Source organism: Molossus molossus, unplaced genomic scaffold (genome assembly GCF_014108415.1).
Source record: "Molossus molossus isolate mMolMol1 unplaced genomic scaffold, mMolMol1.p scaffold_m16_p_1, whole genome shotgun sequence".
Lineage (NCBI taxonomy): Eukaryota > Metazoa > Chordata > Mammalia > Chiroptera > Molossidae > Molossus > Molossus molossus.
Window position 1 is genome coordinate 195,062,076 of NW_023425344.1, and position 24,182 is coordinate 195,086,257.

Genomic DNA, 24,182 nt, shown 5'->3' on the forward strand with positions numbered 1-24,182 from the left:
CGTAAAACCTGTGATGGCTCTCAGACATAGCCTCCTTTGCCTCCCCCCTCCCCCCCTTTTTAAAGTTCTCACCTGAGGATATTTTTCCATCGATTTCTCGGACAGAGTGGGGCAGGGAAGAGGGGGGCGAGAAACCTCAATGTGAGAGAGAAACATTGATTGGTTGCCTCCCACATGACCCTGACCAGGGCTGGGGATCGAACTACAACCGAGGAACGTGACCTTGACTGGAATCGAGCCTGTGACTCTTTGGTCCGCAGGCTGACACTCTAACCGCTGAGCCAAACCAGCCAGGGCTCCTTTGCCCCTTTGACCTGGGAACACCACTAAGGAGAGAAAGAGAAGATGATGCTACAGATCGTTAGGGACTGCGTGTCTGCCTGGGAGAATACAAAGGTGTGGCCACCCTGCCGTTTCTGGATTCTGTCTAGTAAAGCATCGATGACCAATTTGGGGAGGTGCTTACAACACACGAGAAAGAGAAGTAAACGAATCCACATCGTCTTTGTGTGATTAGGATGATGACCAGCATTATTTCCCTAAGTTAGATTGACTTCAATAAAGCAGGTGTCGGGCCTTGGCTGGGAAGCTCAGTTGGTTAGAGCATTGTCCTGATACACCAAGGTCGTGGGTTCGATCCCTAGTCAGGTCACATACAAAAAGTAACCAATGAATGCATCAATAAGTGGAACAACAAATCAATGTTTCTCTCTCTCTCTTCCCCTTTCTCTCCCTCTCTCTCTTCCTCTCTCTAAAAATCAATAAAAAATAAAGCACGTGTCACAGTTCCACCCTTCAGTCAAAGCCCCATGAAGGGTGAGGGAATTAGGAAAACATATCTTTTCATATAAAAGCCTAACTCTGGAAGCATATAAAGTAACTAATTGACAAGAAAAATGAAAGCACATTTCCAGGAGGCCAAGAATGTCTTAGCAATCCAGATAAATGTTGCTTGTAAAAGCACAACTGATAACCAGGAATGACTGTGGAATGGAGCCTCAGCTCTCTGGGGAGTGGAGATAAGATAAATGAGTGAAAGACAAGAGGAGGGAAGTGTGTTTTCAGGGGATATATTCACAGGGGTGTTCTAAAGTGCAGTTGGATGTGTTCACAAAGGCGACGGATATGTTCAGAAGTAAAAACAAAACCAGAACTGCCTTATTTTCTTCTTTGTTGGGTCTTAAAAACAAAATGTGAGTATTTCCAAGAAAATCGTTCTAATGATCAACAGAAGTGTCTGCCGGACAGACTGAGAGTCGTGTGTGACCTGGGATTTGGGTGGAGAACCAGCGTCCACCCCCTGCCAGGTCTGCTCTGCCCACTCCTCACCGAGTCTGCTCTGTAAGGAAGTTAGCAAGGCCCTGAAGAAGGGGTCGTTGGCTTGTGCTTGGGTCAGACAGACCCACGTCGAACCCTGGCCGTGTGATTTGGGGCACGCCACCTGACTAGTTGAGTCCGTTTCCCCTTCAGAGAAATGAGAGTGACAGCTGAGCCACAGAGCTGCGTGAGGGCGAAGGGGACCGTTGGCAGCTGTCTGGGCACACTCTCACTGTGCCGGTGGGCGCCCCCAGACAGGGAGGAGAGGAGGGGGAGGGGCTGGGCCTGGTGGCACTCTGGAGGGGAGTTGGCTGTGCTTTTCCAGTAGCACGCACACCAGTAATCGGAACAGAGCAGCAGAACCCTGCCCACGTCCTCCGGGGTGGGGTGGCTCGAGGCTGCAGTGGAAATAGAAGGCCAGGCGGTGCTCGTCCCAGGGGCCCCAGGTCCCCGTGGTGCCTGCTACATCTGGTGACTTCTAACAAAGAGCACCGGTGACCTTGTCATCCAACAGGAAAGAAAAGTCTTGGGCGAGAGGGCCTCTTTGTTTGTTCCCGTGTGCGCCTCGTCTGCCCTGGCAGGCGGAACTAGCTGTTTGTTTTGTGGGACAAAGAACAGGCTCGGTCAGGTGGGGGTGAGGAGTGGGGGCAGGGGCCGGGGTGGTACCCCGCAGGATTCCTCTTGGTTCAGACAAACTCTAGGAGCAGCGTCTGGCCTGCGTCTCCGTCTCAGACGAGGAACAAGATAAAGACACACACATGCTGACCCTTTGATCAGCAAACTCAAAGCCCACAGGAGAGGGTCCTGAGTGCCTGGCCCTCTTAGTCTTGGCTTCTTATTCGGCATCAGTAGGAGTATGAGGGGGGCCCGGTGCTAACCAGAGTGGGATTAAAGAGGGACCTAGAGTTTCCAGAAGTGGGGCCAGTTCCACGGGAGTGGAGGGTTAGGGAAGGCCAGGCACAGGCCCTGTGGAAGCTGCAAGTCATGACTTTCATGTCAGGACGATGGTGGCCTGAGCATGTGTGCTGGCCAGCAAGGGTGTGGGCTGGAACGCATGCACATGGGACGGCACCTTGGGACCCTGTGCACAGTGTCCTACAATGTCATGTCCTACATTAAGGGACCCTTCCGCGCTCCCAGTGCCCTTGGCTTCGTGCCAGTTCTCCCTTCCCTGAGGACTGCAGAGGGGGTGGTCTGGATGCAAAGCAGAATCCACCAGGAGGCACCCAGCCTGCAGGCCTCGTACCCTGAGCCGTGCTGCTTTACCTGCTCGGCTTTCCCTTCCCCCCTCTTCTCCGCTCCGCTTTCCCATCACCTCCCTCAGACAGAGGTAGGCTCCGCTTACCTCCTCCCCCACAGTATCTGGTTTATATCTCCATTATGGAATAAAATGTATTGTCATATACTGGCTTCTTTCATACTTTAGATTGATTGGTTCAACAATTTGTATTTTCTTTGGGTCAGGTACGGTATTAAACCTAGTGAGAAAAAATAGACACATGCTTCTCGTCCTCAGAAAGCTTACTGTCTAGTGGGAGAGAATATAGGGAAACATCATATAAGTACTAATAAATACTAATTGTACCCGTGACAAGGCTCATGGAAGAGAGGGGCTAGATTTGACCTAGTCTGGGATGTCAGGGATCATTTCCTTGAGGAGGGGGTGACTGGGCTGAGCAGAAGCTAACGGTGTAGAGAGGCCGAGGAACAGTCTTCCAGGCAGATGTGCAAAGGCCCTGGGGTCGGAGGGAACAGGAGGAAACTTAAAAACAAAAGGCCAGGCGAAGGATGGGGTGAGTGAGAGAAAGAGTGTGACGTGTCATGGGGCTGGGGTGGTTAGGTAGATTGCTTAAGTCCGTGGGCTGAATTAAGAAGTCCTATTGGTTGTTTTTGCCTTTATCCTTAAGAGCACAGGAAAACCATAGAAACATTTAAGCAGGGGGTGACATGATCTGATGTGAGATTCAGAATCCTCTCTCCTGCCCCAGTGTGTAGGGAATGGATTGGAGAAAGCAGAAGAGAGGATGTGGGCAGCCATGCTGGGAGGCTCCTGCTGTTGTCTAGGAAGGAAGCGATGGCAGCTGGGACTGATGTGGTGTCAGTGGAGATGGAGAAAGGAGGGTACATCTGAGATACATTCAGGGATAAAGTTAAATGGCTTTTCTTACGATAGGACTTCGCAGAGCCTTTAATCTGTAGGTTTTGATTTTACAAGAAAAGACTCAACTGTAAGAATTTTTCAGAAATATATAACCACAAAACTCTCTCTCTCTCTTTTCCCCCCAAAGAATCTTCCACAATACTTTTGTGTTATAGAATACTTTGGGGGAAATGCTGTATTACATACTTCCTTTTTGGGGAGTATGTTCCACAGAGAGTTCTGGATATTTGTCTAAGGGCCTGGAACTGGGAATGAACCTGACATACAGTTTAGGGAGGAATTTGAGACGGCAGCTTGAAGACGCGGACAAGATCAGATTGACTGGTCAGTTTAGAAAGGTTGTGGAGGCCAGGCCACCAGAAGTTTGAATTCAGTGTGTTCTGTGTCGGGAGTCATTCCAGACGCTGAGCAGAGCTGTGTCGTGGAGAAGGTGTCATTCCGGCAAGGTCATCTGGAAGACATATTGTAAATGAGTTAAGTGGCGAAGCGTGCATTAGAATTGGGTACCCCAGTTTTCTAGAAATGAGTAGATGAGAACCTGAGCTTGGGTCGGGGAGTCGGAATGGGAAAAGAGTTGAAGGAAATGTAAGATACTTTCCTTCACACCCTGTCCCCTTGGTAGCTGAAAGACGGCTCTTTCTAGGCCACATCAGCACAGGACTTCCCGCGGGGCCCCAGGCGGCGCAGGACAGAGGGCGCGTGTTCAGAATGGCGCTGTCGTCGGCAGGGGGCAGGGGAGGTGTTACTCAGGTTAATAGATGATGCTAAGGAGGGAGTGAAATTGGAGTCCCTCGAGTTCCTGCCATGGCTGAAATTCCACCGGGTGACTTCGAACAAGTCTCTTCATCTCTCCAGGCCCTGGTTTGCTCATCTGGAAAATGAGTGGTGGGAACAGATGTCAGGCTCCACCTACGCCCCAAATTCCAGCCCTATCTCAGGGAACTAAAAATCCAGGAATTAGAGCGGGCATTTGTCAGCTTAAAGCAAGGCCCCGTGCCTCTCAGAGAACCAGAACTTTGTGAACCTTGGACTGAGCCCGGGGCCTTTGTGCAAACCGCGAGGAGTGTTCAGTTCACACATTCCTTCGAAACTCCGACATCTGTTCTGCCGCGGAGCTCGGCGGAGCCAGGCGGATTTCAGTCAGGACGGACTTCTTAGCGATGCAGTGGTCCACCACACCCGGAGGAGGGGGTCCGCTCACTGGGGACTGAATTTAGGAAAGGAAGATGCTGAAACATATTTTTATGTAGGGTGTTTGGAAGTTGAAAGAAGTTTTTCATGGAGATACTGTTGTAAGTTGGGAGTAGGTGCTCGGGCTAGGTAGCAAAAGTTGATCTAGCTCATGACAGCAGAAATAATGTGTGTGGACTGTGAAAAAATAACGTGGAATAAATGTGCAGTGTGACGGCCATCGGATACGTTCATATGCACTTAGACACTTAAAAGCGGGTAGACAGCCAGTTACCTCACTACGCTCGGATTGGGAGCACCCCGGTGCCAGGCCGTGGGCTGGGCCCGGAGTGGGGTGCAGGAGGCCCTGCCTGTGAAGAGCTCACTGTCTGGTTTCCAGCCTGTCAGGTTCTCAGGTGAGGCCGCCTGGGGTTGTATCCTGGCCCTCCTGCTTGCTAGCCTAGAGGCCCTGAGCAAGTTACCCTCCTAGCGCCTCTGTCTGCTCACTTGCAAGCAGAGGATAGAACTCCTGGCGGCAGGGCCTTAAGAACTGGGTGAGATGCCATGGAGGTGAGCGCAGGCCAGGCAGAGCGAGCTGTCTGCGGCTGTGGCTGTGCCTGCCTGGCTGAGGCACTGTCCTTGGGGGTGTGAGCAGCAGCTCCCCTGGGACCAGTAGTGAATTGAGCCCCTGGTCCAGTTCCCCAGGCGTAGCCCCAGAATGAGATGGGGTGGAGCGCGTTGGCCATAGAGGGAGAGAAGTGTGGAGGGGAAGGAGGCTAAGGGAAAAAGATGTTGTTTCCTTTTCCCCAGCAAAGAGAATGGCGTTAGGGTGACAGGGTGAGCTCCCAGGAACTATCTGAGAAATACCAGCCAGCCAGAGGGGTGTCAGAGTTACCCAGATGGCGGGGGGCGGGGAGGGAAAGGTACTGGCAGCCGAAGGAGGGATAGGAGCGAGTGGGACCCCGGCAGCGATGCCCTGATGGTCACCATTGGTCCCCGCAGTATTGCTCACACGGGGGGTGGGTTCTGGGAAGGGTCTGATGGATATCTGTGTGTCTCCAGATGGCCAAAGCTTTTTTTGGCTTATGGACTTGAGTTTAAACACCAGGTTTTATCTTTGGGCTCTGTGCAGACATGCATCTATAAGGGGTCTATTTTATTTACTGGGACTTTGTCTTGGGAGCCTGGGGTGGTTAGTAATCAGGATGACGACAGACCAGACTCACATTTCACTGACCAAAGCTAGTCATACGGCCACACCTGACTTCAGGGGCAGGCACGTGCAATCATGCGTGTGCCTGGAGGGGAGAAGGACTGAAATATTGGGTGGACAGCATTAGTGACCACCATGGTAATTTATGGGGGCCTTTATGGTAGGTGCCCAAATAACTTTAAAAAACACCTCACGGGCCCTGGCCAGTATGGCTTTGTTGGTTAGAGCATTGTCCTGTATGCTGACAGGTTGCAGGTTCAATTCCTGGTCAGGGCACATACCTAGGTTGCAGGTTCAGTTCCTGGTCAGGGCACACACCCAGGTTGCAGGTTCAATCTCCAGTCAGTATGGAAGGCAGCCAATCAGTGTTCTCTCTCACATTGATGTTTCTCTCTCTCTCTTCCTCTTTGTCTCTTCCCCTTCCCCTCTCTCTAAAATCAATAAGCATATCCTCGAGTAAGGATTAAAAACAAAACAAAACAAAACAAAAACTGATGGGCCCTGGCCCTCTGTCCCTTTCAGAAATTCTGAGGGGGGAAGGTGGCATTTTGGTCCTCCCTTCATTCAGAAACAGAGGGACTGAGTGAGAATCGTGCCAGCAGCCATGGCTGGGAAACAGTTGGTTCACGGGGACAGAGGCCAAAATGTCACCATGCTTCCTTCAAGCCTCTGTCTGGGAGGAACTCTGTGATTTATGTTCTGTAGCTTCTGGGTGGTACATACTAATTCCTTCCTGCACACTGTTTGCATAGTGACTAGTGTTTTGACACTTGGCACTATCATCTTTCATTTTTCTTGATCCATGCAGTGAATGGATCCATAACACCACCCCTTGTTTTTAAGTGAACCGAACTTCAATTCAGAGAAATTGTTACTTGGATCAAACCTCAGGCGACCATACCTGGACTAGGTTGTTCCCATTGCCGGCCCTGCTCCCTTTGCTCCTCAGGGAGAGCCGGTGCTGACCCCCGCAGGCTGACCACAGGGGGGAAGCCAGAGGCCGTGGGCTTTGCAGGAACCCAGTCTGCTCAACTCGGTCCTAGGAGACAGCCAACATCTTTGAAAGAGGAAATAAATAAAGGTCACCCTCGTATGTCTTAACTCTGGGACTGTGGGAACCAGCCTCACAGCCGGGGAGAGTGTTTGCCCAGCCTCGTGCTGCCCACCCATGCGATGTCAGGTCCACTTTTCTTTCCCCCGTTCCTGCGGCCATGGAGGTAGGGGGCAAAGGAAAGAGTTGGCAGTTTTCTGTGTGGAAATTTGGTCTAGTTGGGAGGTGCCAAGAGGCGCTAATGGAAGTGGTCATCAGAATGAGAGTTCCTGATCTAAGCATTTTCGTTAAAAATTATTAAGATTATTAAGTGGCATGATTTCTACAGCCTAGGGTCGATTTTCTCACCATTTACGGAAATATGGGAGCAGCAAAATGGGAAAGCTGAAGGCTCTATTTTCATAAATAACACGATTTCTGGGAAGGGAACAGCATAGAACTGTGGAGTCGAGTAGGACCTGTTGGCTTCCAGAGTGAGCCTTGGTATCTTGGAGGGGTCCCCACACCTCCCCAGTAGGCAATGCTCTGGAGAACCTGCTTGTTTATAGTCTGTCTTCAAAAATCCTGTTTAACCTGTCAGACACGTGTGTGCGGACAGCAGGCTGGTTTTAACTATTTGTAAAGCCATCTATCTGGTCTGTCAGTGACAAAGTGACTCTCACTGTGTGTCTCACCCCTGCTTTTTTCCTGCTACTACCCCCCAAAATTTTCCTAGTGATACAGAGCTCTGGGCACATGGCACTGTCTGGGTGGAGCCCCTTCCGCCAGCCAGCAGCTGCTTGGCGTGCTAACTGCACCTCGGGGGGATGTTGGGTTATAAACAGAACTTTTACTTGCTGGTCACAAAATGAGCTTAGACTGTGGCCGTCACAGTGAAGGAAGTAGTGTCTTACAAATGTAAGTGCGGCTTTTTCTATCTGCAGGGAAACTGGGGACAATTTGGTAAGAATTTTTAAGGAGTTGCGTTTTAAAAAAAAAAAAAAAGGCTAATGCATAATTAAGAGTGTGTAACCCAGGGCTGTTTCAGAGAAATTGCTGAAATGCTGTTTTTATAACAATTGCATATTGCTTTTCCCCCTTTAAATCAGTGTGTGTGGACGTAGCTCACGGTCCCAGTGGGCAGGCGTGGATTTCCTTTTCCCTTCTCTGGCTGACTGGGGGGACTTGTCCCTGAAGGCGGTGCCCACTTGGAAGAACCTAGTAGCAAATGGCCGAGATCACAGACAGGGAGTCAGAGAGCTGGGTGCAAGTCCTCGTCGCGCACTGCGGCCGCCTGCCCTTCACATGTAGCTGTCCTCCACTGAGTCCCTGGCGTGCGACTGCTGTACTGCTGTGCCCTGATAGCGTGTTTCCATTCACTCGTCAGAACACAGGGAACAGCGTGGCTGAGCGAGAACACAGGTAGGGCCGGGCTGAGTCAGCTGACTCCAAGGCCTCAGCTCCTTTTTTTCTGTTGGTTTTATTGAGATAACATTCACAAAACCTAAAATTCACCATTTTAAAGTGCACAATTTAGTGGTTTGTATAATTCACAATGTTGGGCAATCATTACCACGATCCCAAGTCCAAAAAATGTCCATCGCCCTCCAGTGAAACCCCTTACGTTTGAATTCCTCTCTCCTCCCGCCTCTGTTCTTTTCCCTTTCTCTCTAGACTTGCCTTTGTTGACATTGCGTAGCAGTGGAATCATACTATGTCCAGGCCTGACCCATTGAGCAGTTTTCCTCTTGGGAAGAATCACTTGACCTATTTAGGTGCAGAGTATTGTTATCATAGTTGTTTTTTTCCTCCACCGTGGATATTTCTATAGGTTTGTTTCATGGCTTAAAGGAGCACTGATGTCAGGTGCATTCCATGAGCGAGTGTGAGGTGTTTTATTAGCATAACTTTTGTCTTGGACCTGTGTCTAAATTACATCCACTAAGAGAGCAAATTATGCTGGTCTTTTTCTTAAATGTTTTTGTTGATTTTTTTTAGAGACAGAGGAAGGGAGAGAGAGAGAGAAACATTGATTGGTTGCCTTTTATACATGCCCCAATTGGGGACTGAACCCACAACCTGGGCATATGCCCTGATCCGGAATCAAACCAATGACCTTTTGGTCACAAGACGCCGCTCAACCAACTGAGCTACACCGGCCAGGGCTCTTGCTGGTTTTTAACTACTTAAAGGGAAACAAGGAGATTGTGAAGAAAGTCAATGCTATTTTAAACCTGTGTAATCACCGAGTTACAGGTATGTGTACAAGGGAGTATCCTTTAGATGGTTTTATAAGCAAGAAAATCACCACCAGGGCAATGAAAAAACCAGAATGTAAACAAAATCTTCATTAAGCATGAAACATTTAAGCTTGGGCGTTATGGCAAGTTAGTGACCATGGGGAGAGAATGAGCTGAGAACACTTTGTTCAGAGGCAGGAGGGAGTCTTTAGACACGTTCCTCAGCTCGTGATGCTGTGGCGGGGACCCGGGTCAGAAGATCTGGGTTGAGCTGACCGCATTTGAAGATGAAATTGAGGCGTGCTTTTAGGAGCAGAACTTCTGGAATCTTTAGTTTTTATTCCACGATTGCCGGACACTGCTCAGTTTCTTCCAGTCCACTCTGGAACGCCACACGTGAAAGCTGGCCGAGACCTTCAGATGAGCTAGACTGACCACTTCAAGTTACAGAGCAGGACACTGAGGGCAGATGGAGGTTAAATGACTCGCCTAAAATGGTCATGCAGTAAATTATTAGCAGAGTCTGGTCCAGAATCCCTGTCTTCTAACAGCAGGAAATGGATATTGACCTCCACTCGTCTTGGCTTTGGAATCAACTCTTCCTTGAAAATGCCTGTGGGGGTTGATACTCCTTTGCCACATTTATTTCGGTCTCTTTCATGTACTGCTCCCTGGCCAAAAACAAGCATGCAAACACGCATGTAAAGAAACAAGTAAAAAGAGCATATCCAACTGTAGAACCAGTGCAGTTCTGGACTGCAAATACATGAGGAAGAGATGGTATCGGCATTGGGAAAATATAGCGAGGGAAATTTGGGAAACTGATGTCATTCTCAGAATAGGGGTTTGAAAATGATGTTTTTCCTTCTTTCTTTTTTTCTGTTAATCCTCACCCGAGGATATTTTTCCACTGGTTTTTAGTTAGAGTGGAAGGGAGGGAAGCAGAGGGAGAGAGAACATCAATGTGAGGGAGACACATCTGTTGGTTGCCTCCCGCACGACCCCAATTGGGGTCCAGGAATCAAACCCAAGACCTTTTGGTCCTCAGGCTGATGCTCTAATTGCTGAGCCAAACCGGCTGGAAATGATGTTTTTCAATGGCCTGGTCCCCCTACTTGACCAAACTGTAAGTAGGCAGAGTCAATAAGAGGAAGGAAACCCATCGCTGGACATTCGTGTAGTGATTTCAGCTTTTTCAAGCTTTTATATCTCATCTTTCTGGATTTTCTGACCCATTAAGAGCAAGTATTACCTATTACACTGTCTTTAAGGATGTGAGTTGAGCGCAGAGGGGTCAAGGGCTTGCATAGATCTCAGTGTGAGCTGGCTGCAAAGCCTGCAGTAGTACCCTCGCCACCTGACACCCCGTCCCTGGCCCTGGGGTCATCCAAGGCAAATAAAGGACTTGACAGTTGGCCCTGTGGCCGCAGCAGCCTCTCCTCAGCCCAGACCTCACTAACCAGACTGGGAGCCACAAACCAGCATTGTTGCCATCACCTGGGAGCTTGTTAGAAATACAGAGTCTGGGCCTTGCTCCATCCTTCCTGGGTCAGAATGAGCATTTCTTTAACGAGATTCCCAGGTGAGTCCTATGCTGATTAAAATGTGAGAAGCTGTGGCTCAGAGGCCTTAAGCAGTGACATTCACAGGTAACTAGGGAAAGAGCTCAAGTGAGCAGTGTATGACTAAAATATATGTTGTTTCTATTCCAAAATAGTTTACTGTTGCTCAGGTGAGGGGGGAGTTGAGGACACAGTACAGGGGACCTGGTTCTTCACACTTTCAGAGTGAGAACGGAACTCATTATATTTGTGATCCAGGTCCTCACTGTGGAAATGAAGGAGACAACCGCAGCTGTGACGGTGGAAAGGCGGTCACCTCCCAGCAGATGACCTGGCCCAGGGGCTCTTTGGGCACCCGGCAGCTGAGATCCTGCAGCCTCAACGCTAGAGTCTGGGGGCGACCAGTGACACGGAACTGACGAACCCACATTCCACTCGCTGGCCTCCCGGCCTGCACGCCTCAGCTGTTTTCACTCATTCAGCAAGAAAGGGAGACAGAAAGGGAACGAAAGCGGCTGTGGCAGAGGCCTTGCTAATTAGTACGGCCTGATGTGTCTGTGTGTTGGGTCTGCAGGAAGACAAGCCAGGAGAGCCTTGTCCTGTGTGGTTACTGGTTATGGATCAGGAGCAAACCTGTCTGAGGCTGCAGGTCTGTGCTCCTGCAGGGAAAGCCTGTGGGCGCCTTCGGAGCGGGACAAACACACGGATGTGGCCACGTGTTGGGATTTTTCTATTGGTCATGAATAAAAGTTTCCCTTGGCCCCCAGGGACACTCTGAACATTTCTAAGTGTGGGTGTTAACTCATGAAAATGTGCCAGCTTGTAAGCAGGTCATTATTTGCAGCCAGTGGTGGTACTTGGCAAAGACTGGGATTTTGGTTATTTTTGTGTGTGTGTGATACAGTTTTACAGTCCCCCCCCCACCCCCTTTTAAGTCAGTAATTGAAGCATATGGTTAAAAGTCAACTATTTCAGAAGTAGTGGAAATTTAGCAATTCAGCATGTTGAAACTTGCTGATGTCTGTTTTGGAAGAATTTTCTTAGTTGCCATCAGTTTACCAGACCATCCTCAACTGGGAAATGGGGCAACATTTTTAATGGATTAGCCAAGCAAGAAACCTGACTTGCCCTTGAAATGAGAAGGGGGTCATCTATTTGTGCAGTGCAGTTGCCCTGGGGAGACTGTTTGAAGATCTCAGTTCTGTCTTCTGGGAAACCTGGGCTGATACTGACCTGGCCAGGGCGTGCACTTAGCCCTGAAGCCAGGTTGGAGGATGTAGAACCATGGTGGGTGAGCTGTGCAAAGTCTCCCGCCCTTCTGGGAAGCACATGTGGGGTTCACTGGCCTGGTAGTAGTAACAAGGGCCACCGTAAGGGCCATCACCTCATTTAGTGAGGTATTTCCAACAGTGTACGGCTTAGGTAACTTCATGCCCCTTTTGCAATGAGGAAACTAAGGCTCTGTGAGGCCAGGATGAATGGAAGGCCCCAGAACAAGGTGCAGCCTGTCTTAGAGACTGCGTTTTCTTCTACACTGTTAGATATGCATTTGTAGAATTACAACTGGGGATGCCATTCCTGAGACGGTTTATGTCTGTGTTACTCGGGCTGGGGGGTGTGCAGTTGTGCCGGGTGGGCGGGGAGGAGAGTGCTTGGCCGAGCTCAGGGGTAGAGGTGGCACTCCTCCCCGGAACACCAGTGACACAGTATCGTAATATACAAGAGACAGGAGTGGAATGCAACATGTTATGGTATCGAATGCAAAATGTCCGTGCATTTTTGATGGAAAAACCCAAGCCTTGAAGGTAGTTCTTTGCAGTCCCTTGGATGTGTCTCATCTCCCCCACATTGGACTTCTCTTCCTCAGGGTTGCTTGGGTGGAAAATTTGGAGACGCACTCATGTAAGTGCAAGTCGTGGGCCATCTGGGCCTTTCCCACTCTCCCAGCTATATGTGGTGAAAAGGAATTTCTTCACTATGTAAACCAGCGTGGGAGAGTTGGCGCCATGCTCTGTTTGTACAGCTGCTCCCAGGCTCCAGCGCCGCTGTCTGTCAGGGCCCAGAAGTTTCTGAATGTGCTGGGGAAGGGTTTCTAGAAGCTGGAGGAGGTGAGGACGCGGCCAGGGAGGTGGTTGTCCTCCAAGTGCCTGTGGCTACAGAGAGTCACATTTTTCAATGAAAAAAAATATATTAAAATTTTTTTATATATCTGTTGAATTTCCGCAGTTCAAAATTCAAAAATTATAAGAGGGTTTGCAATGGAATAGTTGCCTCTGCTTCTTTCCATAGCCCCAATCCCTCCCTCACAGCCAGCAAGTCAGTCAGTCTTACCAGCTTCTTGTGTAGCCAAGTACAGACATATTTATCGCCCCAAACCGCCAGCTTATACAGACACAGTAGGCCATGTGTAATCTTCTGTCTTTGCATTTCCCTCAATTTCTTATTCCATTTTTTTATCGAACTAATATAACTTATTTAACAAGTGCTCTATTCGTTGGCATTTAGTTGTTTTCAGTCTTTTGCTATGATAATGCCACAATTAGTCATCTTTTATATGTCGTTTTGCACACATGGAGGATGAGTGCTCCAGGAAAAGTTGCTGGGTCGAAGGGGATGTACATTATCATTTTGATTGATAACCACCAAATGGCCCTCCAGGAGCGCATCCAAGTTTCTGCCCCCCTCACAGTGGATGAGAACTTGTCTCCTTCCGCCAGCCACACCCTGTGTTATCGCCTTGGACCGTGACTGCCCGATAGGTGCAGAAATGATCCCATGCAATCGGAGGGCATGATCCCATCTTGAAAAACAAGGGGACATGGTGCATCTGCTACTCTTGCCGTTGTGGTGAGGACCCAGCATGGTGTTTTCAGCCTTTTGGAGGCAGAGGAATAGAAATGGATTTTTGTTAACTGCTTATGACTGAATAATAGTTAAAACATTAAAAAGCAAATCAGTGCGCCCTGGCCGGTTTGGCTCAGCAGTAGAGTGTCGGCCTGCGGACCAGAGTCGTGTGTTCGATTCCAGTCAAGGGCACATACTTCGGTTGCAGTTCATCCCCAGCCCTGGTCGGGGTCCCATGCGGGAGGCAGTCAGTCAGTCAATGTGTCCCTCTCTGTTGAAGTTTCTCTCTCTCTTTCTCTCCCTCTCTCTGCCTCCCACTCTGTCTGCAGATAAATAGAAAAATATCTTCAGGTGAGGATTTAAAAAAACAACAACAGGCAAATCAGTACAATCCTATTATTTATTTATTACAGATGTCCTCCTTCCCCCCCCATTGTTAAGCTCCTCCCCTCTCCCGTCCCCCACCACCTTCATCACACTATCGCCTGTGTCCATTGGTTATGCATCGATGCAATCCTTTTTTAAAAAATAGGTGACCTGACATGCTAAATGAATCGTTAGAAGCTACGTGCTGTTCGGTTCTACTTATGAGGGAGCATCCTCTCTAATCTTGTTATGACATACAGGACTTAAGATCAAGGAGTCACTGAAATGTAGTGCCATCAACCTAAGTGAGGTCAGCTGCTGTCCCCAGTGACCTCTTGTCTGGACCTTTACCAGCTCTGGTCTTGGTGGAGTTCCGCTGCCCTTGCCACATCCATGAGATACAATGCAAGCATTTGGCAAAGACAAAGGGTGATCACAGTGCCGGGTTGCAAGGGTGTTTGGGGATCCTCTCCCCCAGTTTTCTGTTCACTGGGAAGGCACGGAGAAGGATTGCATGTGGGACTTGCCTTGAACAAGGGGATATGGTTTTTCGGTTTTTAGATCCCCGGACTGCTGCAGGTGAATTAGGTAGGGTTTCAGGAAAAGGAAGTTTATCCTACAGGCTTTATATACAATAGTGGACTGAGTGTGTGTAGCAGAGTGTGGGCAGGGAAGGGGTTCTGGAAAGGACTGTCAACAGAGGCTTAAGTTAATTTATTGGTAAACGTAATGTGGTCTACCACATTATGAAAACACAAAGAAAAACATATTACAAACTACCAAAACAGGACTAAGTACCTCAACACACATAAGCTCCCCCAGGGCTTGCTCACTCTGCCCCTGAACCTGGAAGCTGGATCGGAGCCCTGCCGGTCCTGGCTGAGTGAGCTGCTGGCCTGGGCAGCCCTCCCAGGACTCCGAACGTGCCCACAACGTTCAAACTGAAAACACCAAGTTCTAAACGTCAAAACACAGCGCGAGCTCCTTTATCTTGCACGTCGGGGTGCCAGTTAGGCCTCAGTTTGGGTTAAACCAGATCCGGTTTGGCGTCCTTGTTCTGGGTGGACGAGAAAGCACGGGCCACACACGTAAGTGTTCTCCACTTTCCCGGTCCATTCAGGCAGCCATCTCCAGTCTCCTCCTCCCACTGGGCCTCGGACCTCAGACCGCGGGGGCAAACGCCTCCCCCGTCCCCTCCATCCTGACTGCACCTCCAGGTTTCCTCTTTTTAAATCAGCTGTATTGAGATGCAATTCACATAATATGTAAAACTCAGCTGTTGAAAGTGCATGATCCGGTGGTTTTTAGTTCAGAGAGTTGTGAAACCATCACTGCTATTAATTTTAGAAATTTCCATCACCCCGGAAAGACACCCTGTGACCTCTAGCAGTCCTCTGCGATCCTGCCGTTCCCTCTGCCCCAGGAAACCGCTAATCTGCCTTCTGTCTCTACATGTGCCTATGCTGGACTTTTCAGATAAATGTCACCTTTTGTGAATGACGTTTTGTTTCCACGTGGCACAATGTTTTCAAGCACTATCTGTGTTGTAATATATATCAGTCATTCCATTTTAGGCCCCCAAAGGTTCCATTGCAGGGATAGACCACCTTTCGTGTACCCATTCACCAGCTCATGGGCGTTTGGTTGTTTCCACTTATTGGCTGTCATGAATCAAGTTGCTATGAAGTTTTTGTGTGGCCATATCTTTTCATTTTTCTCAGCTATGTACTCAGGAGTCGAATTGCTGTGTCATGTGAGAACTCTGATGAACACTTTGAAGAACTGCCAAACTGTGTTCTCAAGTGGTTGCACCATTTTACTTTCCCATCCGCAGTGTACGAGGGCTCCGATTCTCCTCATTTTCAGCAACACTCGCTATTTTCTGTCTTTTGGCTTAAAGCCATCCCAGTGGGTGTGAGGTAGCACCTTGATATGATTTTGATTTGTATTTCCCTGATAACTAATGATCTTGAGAGTTTTTTTTCATGTGCTCAGATTTTTATGTGTCTTCTTTGGAAAGATTTCTGTCTCCTTAGATTCTTCGCCCAATTTTTAATTGGGTTATTTATCTTTTTATTATTGAGTTAAGAATTTTTTTATGTACTCTAGATATAGGATTTGCAGATGTTTTCTCTCATTCTGTGCTTTGTCTTTTCACATTTTTGATGGTGTCATTTGCAACACAAAAGTTTTTAATCAAGATGAAGTCTAATGTATCTATATTTTCTCTTGTCACTTGTGTTTTTGGTATTGTGTTGAAGTCTTTGCCTTACCCAAGGTCACAAATATTCACAAATTTGTACTCCTGTGTTTTCTTTTAAGAGTTTTGTCATTTTAGATTTTACTGTTAGGTCTGTGATCCATTTTGAGTTAATTTTTGTGTATGGTGTAAGGAAGGGGTCTGATTTCTTTCTTTTGCGTGTAGATATCTATTTTAATTTGTCCTAGTAGCATTTATGGAGTGTTTTTTCCCCACTGAATTGTCTTAGCTCCCTTGTTGAAAATCAGTGGGTGTGAGGATTTATCTTTGGACTCCCAATTCTGTTCCATTGATCTATATGTGTGTCCTTAGGCCAGCACCACACTGTCTTGATAACTGTAGCTTCATAGTGTCTTATCTTCTAATGAGAAAGTTAGGGCAGGACTGTGCAATCTGACTTTTTCTTTCCTTGGTAAGAATCCAGTTATTGGATTCTTGAGATCCCTCTTCAAGCTTTCAGCCACACTTTATTTCTCCTCGTTCATCTCGTCGGTTCAAGTAGGAGATGATGTCCAAGAAGTGCTGAGAAATCCCAGCTGCGGGGCCCCTGCGTTTCCTGGCTGTGTCAGCTAGCTGTGCTCTGATTCGGTAGCTTGGCTCTGGGCTCGCCCAGATGTATAGAATTAAACATGTGGTTGAGAAAAGATGCACTGGTTTCTGAAACTCTCTGATTGGTTCAGTTCGAGATAATACAGCTTACTGTACTGTTAGAAAATTGTAAAGATCTTTCTGAACGGCTGTGCAGGCCAGCAGGCCACCTGGCAGACAGCCGTCCCAGGTGGGCTGTGACAGAGCCTTTAGGCCAACTCGTGGTGCCCTCCCTGGGCCTTCCTTTCCTCGCAGGCATCTGTGTCGTTGTTTTCATGGGCATTCACTTTGCTAATATTGGCATCGTTGTCATAGCGGAGAAATGGAAGGCGGAGGGGTCTCCTGGGGGGGTGGAATTCTGGACAAGGCCACTTATTAACCCTTCAAGTTACCGAGCCAAAAGTAATGTCCATGTGACATCTGGAGCCAACAACAGCCGTCCTGTAGGTGTCGCCGTTCCTTTCTGCTAGGACTGTGCAGCACAGCCCGTTGCAGACGTAGTGCTTGAGCTTGCACTCAGAACTACGTCACCATTTAAGCCAATTTTAATTTCCTGATTTGTACTGGACACTAAGAAAGCATGTATTCACAGAAACTGTCCTTCATCGAGAGCTTCCATTAAGGATGTTGTGAGGTGTCAGGGATGTGGACTCTCCAGAGGCAGTGGTCACAGGTTATAGAACGGGGTGTGGATCCAGTCTGCCCAAATGCATTTCCTCCTACGTAGACGTGGACAACGTCCTAAGTCTGCCCGTGCCTCAGTTTCTTAGTCTTTAAAATGAATAGTCTTTATGAGAATAGTACCCCGCTCCTGGAGTTGTCCACGGGTTGAAATCCCGTGTGAGCCTCCGTGGTTGCCTGAGCATCTTCTAGCTCTCTCTCCTGGGTGCTTCCGGCTGTTATGGCTTCTTTTTCTTCCTTTCTTGCTCGCACGAGGACCTCCTCTGGATGCCAAGGGCTTCACCCAGGCGAGGGCTGACAAACTCCCCCTGTAAAGAGCCACATGACTAAGGGCGTTAGGCTTTGTGGCATGAAAGCAGCCACAGGCAGGGTGTCCATGACGGGTGCGGTGGTGTTCCGGCAACACCCAGTAACACTGCATTTTTCATAGCAGGTGGCAGGCTGGACTTGGCCTCCCAGCTGTAGTGTGCCAACCCTTGGCTTAGCATAGTGCCTGGCAAGACATTGTGGTTTTTTTTTTAAGGAATAGTTTATTGACTTTTTTTTTTTTTTTTTTTTTAAGAGAAAGCGGAAGGGAAGAGAGAGAAACATCCATGTGAGAGTATAACATCGATCAGCTGCCTTCTGCACACCCCCTACTGGGGATCAAGCCCGCAACCCGGGCATATGCCCTGACCGGGAATTGAACCAGGAACCTTTTGGTGCACAGGACAATGCCCAACCAACTGAGCCACACCCAAAAGATTCCAGGGCACATCACAGTTTTTAAGTAATTGTCAGCCATCCTCAGAGCTGGGGACTGCTCCCTGACACTGGTTTCCATGTTTTTAACAGAATGTTGAGGTCCTGGCCCGTCGGAACAGCACCTCACAGCAAACCCAGATGGGGGCCGAGGTGCAGGTGAAGGCTCTGGAGGAGGAGAACGAGAGGCTGCGGGGAAGCCGTGGCGAGCTGGAGCAGAGCGTTGCTCGGCTTCAGAGGCAGATTGCTGACCTGCACGGCGATGAAGCCAAAGCGAAGGACACCCTCAAGAAGTACGAGGTAAGGCTCGCGGGGTCCCCCTGGGCAGCTGCAGGTCCTCCTTTCCTGTATGAGCGTTTTCAGCAGAGAAAGGGATTTATTGTCATAATTTAGTAGGAAAGATCAAAGTACTTGTGACTGTGTCCTCTCTGCAAACCATTCTTTCTGTTTCTCTACAAGCGGTTTGAATGGGAGCTGAGCTTCTAACGGGGCCTGGGAACAGGGCTGATGTAAGGGTGGGAAACCCGTGTGTAGGCACGGGAATCCCTGCTCATGCAGACATCAGACACGCTCAACTTTGACACTGAGCACAGGCCTCTGCATTCCTGGAACGGGCATCTTTAATACCACCGCCAGGTCCGCTCTTCCTCATGACTGTTCATTCTTTGTTGACAAACAGTTGAGGGTGTTCGACGTCACCGATAGAACAAACCAACTCTCTGGTTTGCCAGGTCTGGAGGTGGGAGGCTGGTCGCCAAGGACAGGTAGTGATGGCTGCTGCTAATAAGAGGGGACAAAAGACATGGAACGGGAGGTGTGTCCAACAGAGGTTCCCCAAATGGTCATTCCTCCGAAACACCGGGGAGCCTTTTCCAACTCTGTGTGCCTGAGTCGGTTCAGTGCCTGCTCCAGGGCTGAGGCTGGATATCTGTATTGTCCAAAAACCACCCCAGGGGATTCGGATGTTTACGTCTGGCTGGTTACGGAACCGCAGACAGGCACACACATCCAGGAACACGGCTGTTGTGTGCCGTCTCGGGGCCGTGACACTGCTGGCGGTGTCTGTGGCTGTCTCCTTCGCTCCTGCACGCCTCCGAGCCGGCTGCACAGGCGGAGCACACGTCTGGACGCCTTGACCCGTGTCTCATTGTAGGGGGAAATGCGGCAGTTGGAGGAGGCCCTCGTGCGTGCAAGAAAGGAAGAAAAAGAAGCCATGGCAGCCAGAAGGGCCCTGGAGAGTGAGCTGGAAGATGCTCAGGTAAGCACCGAGCGCTCTTGTCTTTACCCCTGACACAGGAAGCCCAAGAAGCAGAATCGGAGGGACCTGTGAAGATTGCCACTGGTCCTCGCCTTCCAGGTAGCACCTTCATAATAAGCACCCTGACTTCAGGGCATGTGGCAATATCCGGAGACAGTTTGGGTTGTCACAATAGGGGCGATGCTGTTGGTATCTAGTGGGTACCGGCCAGGGATGCTGTGAAACATCTACAGTGCACGGGACAGCCCCAAGGGTCAGTAGTACCGAAGCTGAAAATCCTGGTCTAGATATTAAAGAGCCTGACAGCTTTCCACAGACAAAATGTGAATGGTATGAGAAGGCCAGCAGGTGTCCCCAGGCAGTGTGCGTTAGCTCTCTGGCAGGTGCCGCGTTCCTCTCTCCTCTGGGCAAACAGACTGCGGAGAGTGCAGGCACCTCCTTCCTTCTACCTGCTCTCGGGTTTTAAAGAACCAGCACCAGCAGGAAAAAAGGGGGGCATCTGTAGTACTTTCAACAATAATGAATGAATGAGTGAATGAATGAATGAATGAATAGATAAAAGGAGCAGGAGGGAGTTGTTTCCTTGAAACTAGATAGCTATCTCTATTCAAAATCAGTAGGTTCTTAGAAAATTAGATTTTCCTTTTGAAGGTTAGAAAGCTTGATTGAAGCACATGCTTAAAAACAGTCCGCACCGAAGCTCTAAGTTGACTTTGCACAGTGACCGCCACGTCATGGAGGAATCTCCTTCCTCCTACCTGCTCCCGGGTTTTAAGGAACCAGCACCAAGCACCCCTCAGGCGGGTTTCTGAGAAGGTGGAGTGGTGTTTGGAGCAGTTGTCTAAGGAGGTTGGTAAAGGTTTCCTCAGGGCAGGTGGGGGAGGGGCCCACGCAGCGTGGTGAGAGCTGATGGCAGGCAGGATTCGCACTGGTCCAGGCCCAGTGGCGGCTCTCGGCTCTCGTTTCCACATCCATCGGTATCTCTTCAGGGTAGAGGAGAGGAGCCTGCCTGTACTAGGGTTCCCAGGTCCCCATAACTCAGGGGCCCTCAGCCCCAATCAGTGGTCTCCACCTTCTTTCTGGCTTTGGACAGAGACCTTGTATCATATATAGTAAAGCCCTGCTTTTTCCTGAGGTTGGTATCTGAGTGTCCTTGCTCTGGGTTTCCTGTGCGCACACATTCTCTCTCTCTCCTCTCTGCCTCCCTCCTTTCCTTCCTTCCCTCCTTCCTTTCCTTCCCTCCTTCCCTCCCTCCCTCCCTCCCTCCCTTCCGGATCTTTGTTACAAACTCTTGCTGGGTTGATCTTGTGTGGATGGCCATTTCGCTGTGCTGCTGTTTAAGGCTTATGGCTACAACCCAGCCGCCAAAGTGTGGGGTTTAAATCTGTGAGCTGGTTGGGGACCGAAAGAGAGGAGAAACATTTGTAGTCAACAGGGACGGAAATGTGCACCTTCATGTCACCTCCACACGCGGGGCTGGGGCAGCGTCTGCAGCTCTCGGTTTTCCTTGTCCTTGGGCCAGACCAGAAGCGTCCTGTGTAAGGACGGAGCTCACCACCTGTGAATCCAGGCTCCTGGCTAACTCGGGGGAGTGAACAGAGGACGGTCTCAAGGCCTGACGGTCTGAATGTGATCCTCGCCCACCCCACCTCTGGATTGCCGTCCTTGCCTTGGAAGTTATCCCTCCCGTGTTGCTTTGTTGGGGCCTGTTTCCCAGGGTGCGGAGATGAGAGGGTGCCTCGTGCAGGGTGTGGCCAGCAGGGCCTCATGCGGGCCCAGCCTCCTCACCTTCGTTAATCGGAATGGTCTGGCCTCACAAGCAGCGCTGTGCAAAATGCACCGTCACCCTAGCACACTTCATTCTCTCTGAAATCCGGAAGCAGGTACTTAGCTCCTTCGGTTCCATACATGCTCCCTTCCCAAAGCCGGCCATGGAAGGGGCTTAACTCCGAGGGGAAGAGGAAAGAATAACTGGGTTTTTTCACATAAGCATTTTATATTTCAGAGTCTCTGTGCCCTTAGCAATCTGCTGCATCTTCTCGTGTGATAAGCACACTTCTTTACAGTAGCGGAGGACCGTGTGAACTTGGGTCTGATTTATTGTGACTTGGTCAGAAAGTGGCAGTGGGGCACCTGCCACCTGATTCGGGATGGTGCTGCTGTGCCGATCGGCTTGAGCTTCCCTCAGGCAGAGGCCTTGACTCTGGAGAAACAGCCTCTGCCTCTGGGGAGGTGAAGAAACCGTCACTGGAGAAGCCACAGTTTTTTCCTCCGGGGAGGGAGGAGGATTTGTATTCCATATGCCTTCACCTCTCCACCTGGACTTCTGGGTATTGAGATGACAGAATTAAAACGCCACAACTTCCACTGTTGGAGGCCAGGTTGTCCTGTGCCAAGGGCCCCCGAGGAGACCAGCTTCCTCTCCAGCCTCTCGTTCCTTAAGCCCCGAGGCTCACCCGCCACTTGGGCGTTGTTAATGTGGACGGATGGGGCCACCTCAGTCGCGCAGTAAGAGGCTCTACCTCCGTCGACAGAGAATGGTCCCCACACTCAAGGGCCCACCCACATCCACCAACCTTGTGTTTCGGATTTTTTTGATAAATTTTCCCCAGGTTTTGATCCCAGTGTGAGTCGAGGGCTTGTGTTGCTGGTCTGGGAAGTGCAGTCCCTGTAGCTGCAGAGTGTTTCGCTCCGAATGCTGGATGCCAAGGTGCCCGCTCGGCTTCTGTTCCCGTGGACGTGGGTCGCGTTTTCTCAGCAGCGACGTGTCGGTGTGCGTGTCTGGAATAACCAGGGGAAGGGCACTGTGCTAAACAACATTTCTAAACTTCAGATTATATTAGAATTACCTGGGTAACTTTCTTTCTTTCTTTTTTTAAAATCCCCACCCAAGGATACTTTTTTCCGCCTTTATCTTCAGATAGAGCAGAAGAGAGAAGGAGAGCGAGAGAGAGAAATACATTAATGTGAGAGACACATCAGCTGGCTGCCTCCCGCATGACGCAACCAGGGCCGGGACCAAACTGCAAGTAGGCACGTGCCCTTGACTGGAACTGAACACTGAACCCACAACTCTTTGGTCTGCAGGCTGACGCTCTAACCACTGAGCCAAACCGGCCAGGGCTTACCGGGTAACTTTCAGATGTGTGGGCCCCACTGTAAAGAAAATTGTGGATTCTAGCAGAAAGGGCTAGAATCTGCATTTTAAGGAGGGAGTACTCCACGGTTGCTTGGTGATTCTGATATAAGAAGTCTTTAGACTACTTTCGGGGACAGATAGTAACTCTCAACCAGTGGGTTTTTATCTTCGCCGTGAATCTGAGCTGAGACAGCCCCAGACAGGAAATGAATTCCTTGCCTTTACAGATCTCACTGTCCTGCAAGAGAGGCGAGCGTGCCCGAAATAATTTAAAAAATCATTTAGCCAAAACTGTTCTTTTAGGAAATGTGTGTGTGTTGAGGGCAGGTGGGGTGGGGGGGGGGGTCCTTGGTCTGCAGTGGCACAGCGGAGCGGAGCTGGGAGGCGAGCCCACCGCAGCCCGGGGGAGCCGAAGAGCACACATCGCAGGACTGCGTGGAGCTGGGGCCGGCTTGTCTGCTGACCTGGAGCCCTGGGGTTGGCATCCAGGAGGAGGAAAAAGAGAGGCTTGGGGCCCTGGCCAGTTTGGCTCAGTGGTTAGAGCACCAACCTGCAGACCGAAGGGTCCCAGGTTCAATTCCTGGTCAGGTGCACGTACCTGGGTTGCAGGTTTGATCTCCGGCTCTGGTCGGGGTCCTGCGGGAGGCAATCAGTCGATGTGTCTCTCTCATATTGATGTTTCTCTCTCTCTCCCTCCCTCCCTCTCTTCCAAAAAAAATTAATGGAAAAAATATCTTTGTGTGGGGATTAACAACAACCAAAGGGGGGGGGGGGCTGGCGGAACCCGGAGGGGCAGGGGTTGAGTTGGATCTTGAAGTTTCTGTGGGAAGCCACTGATCACCTTCTGTATTTGTACTGTATTAGTTTCATTCTGAGATACGTGCTTCTGAGAGTTTTCTGCCACACAGCGGAGCCATACATCGCTTACCTTGCCCTGTGTGGTCCCCTTGCCCCCAACAGCACAACATCAGCGCAGACAGACCCCTGTCTCTGCTGTGTGCCCGCAGGGCTGTGGGAAGCACTCCTGCTATTGTCTTACACTGAACTTCTGACCACCTTTCTTTAGCACCTTTTCCCCAACCGCTTCTGTTGACGTTGGTTCCCCACAGCGATTCGCTTCAGTGCCCGGCTGGGCTGGCTGCATTTTGTGTGTAGCCAGAGGAGCAGAGAAGGCCTGCACAGGTGGCTTTTTGGTTCCAGGTCGGGTAGTTGGCCAGCAGAGCTGTTCACAGGTCCTGAGTTTATTCGGGAGTGTTTTTAAGATGCTTGGGTTATTGCAGCAGCTTGTAAACAGTTAAGCACTGTAAACATATAAGCCTTTGTCCATATCCAGCCTCTGCAGGGACGCAGACTGAGTAGGTCCTCAGCAGCACCTGTACGAACCCACATTCAGCTCTCAGCACCTCATAACCTTCCGGATGATCCAGCCCATGTTGGGTCCTTCCGCCCTGTCCTGAGCTGTGCCTCTTCTGGACATCCTCACACCAGTCGGCACTCCACCGTTTCAAGAAGCCACTGTGCCCTTCCTAAGATACTTTAGGATTTTGTTTTAGAATTGCATGTTTTTTACATCAGGGGCTTCAGTCTGTGGGAGGTTGTGAGATGAGAGACC

The 24,182-nt window shown here is 49.8% G+C and overlaps 1 protein-coding gene across 1 annotated transcript in view; it reads left to right on the plus strand.

Annotated features, from left to right (window-relative positions):
* The window catches only part of CGNL1 (cingulin like 1), a 152,534-nt gene that overhangs the window by 100,709 nt on the left and 27,643 nt on the right, over nt 1-24,182 (plus strand). Inside the window, exons 9-10 of the mRNA XM_036280333.1 lie at nt 18,267-18,473; nt 19,327-19,431. Of these exons, the coding sequence (XP_036136226.1) occupies nt 18,267-18,473; nt 19,327-19,431 (312 nt within the window). The remainder of the gene's footprint in view (nt 1-18,266; nt 18,474-19,326; nt 19,432-24,182) is intronic.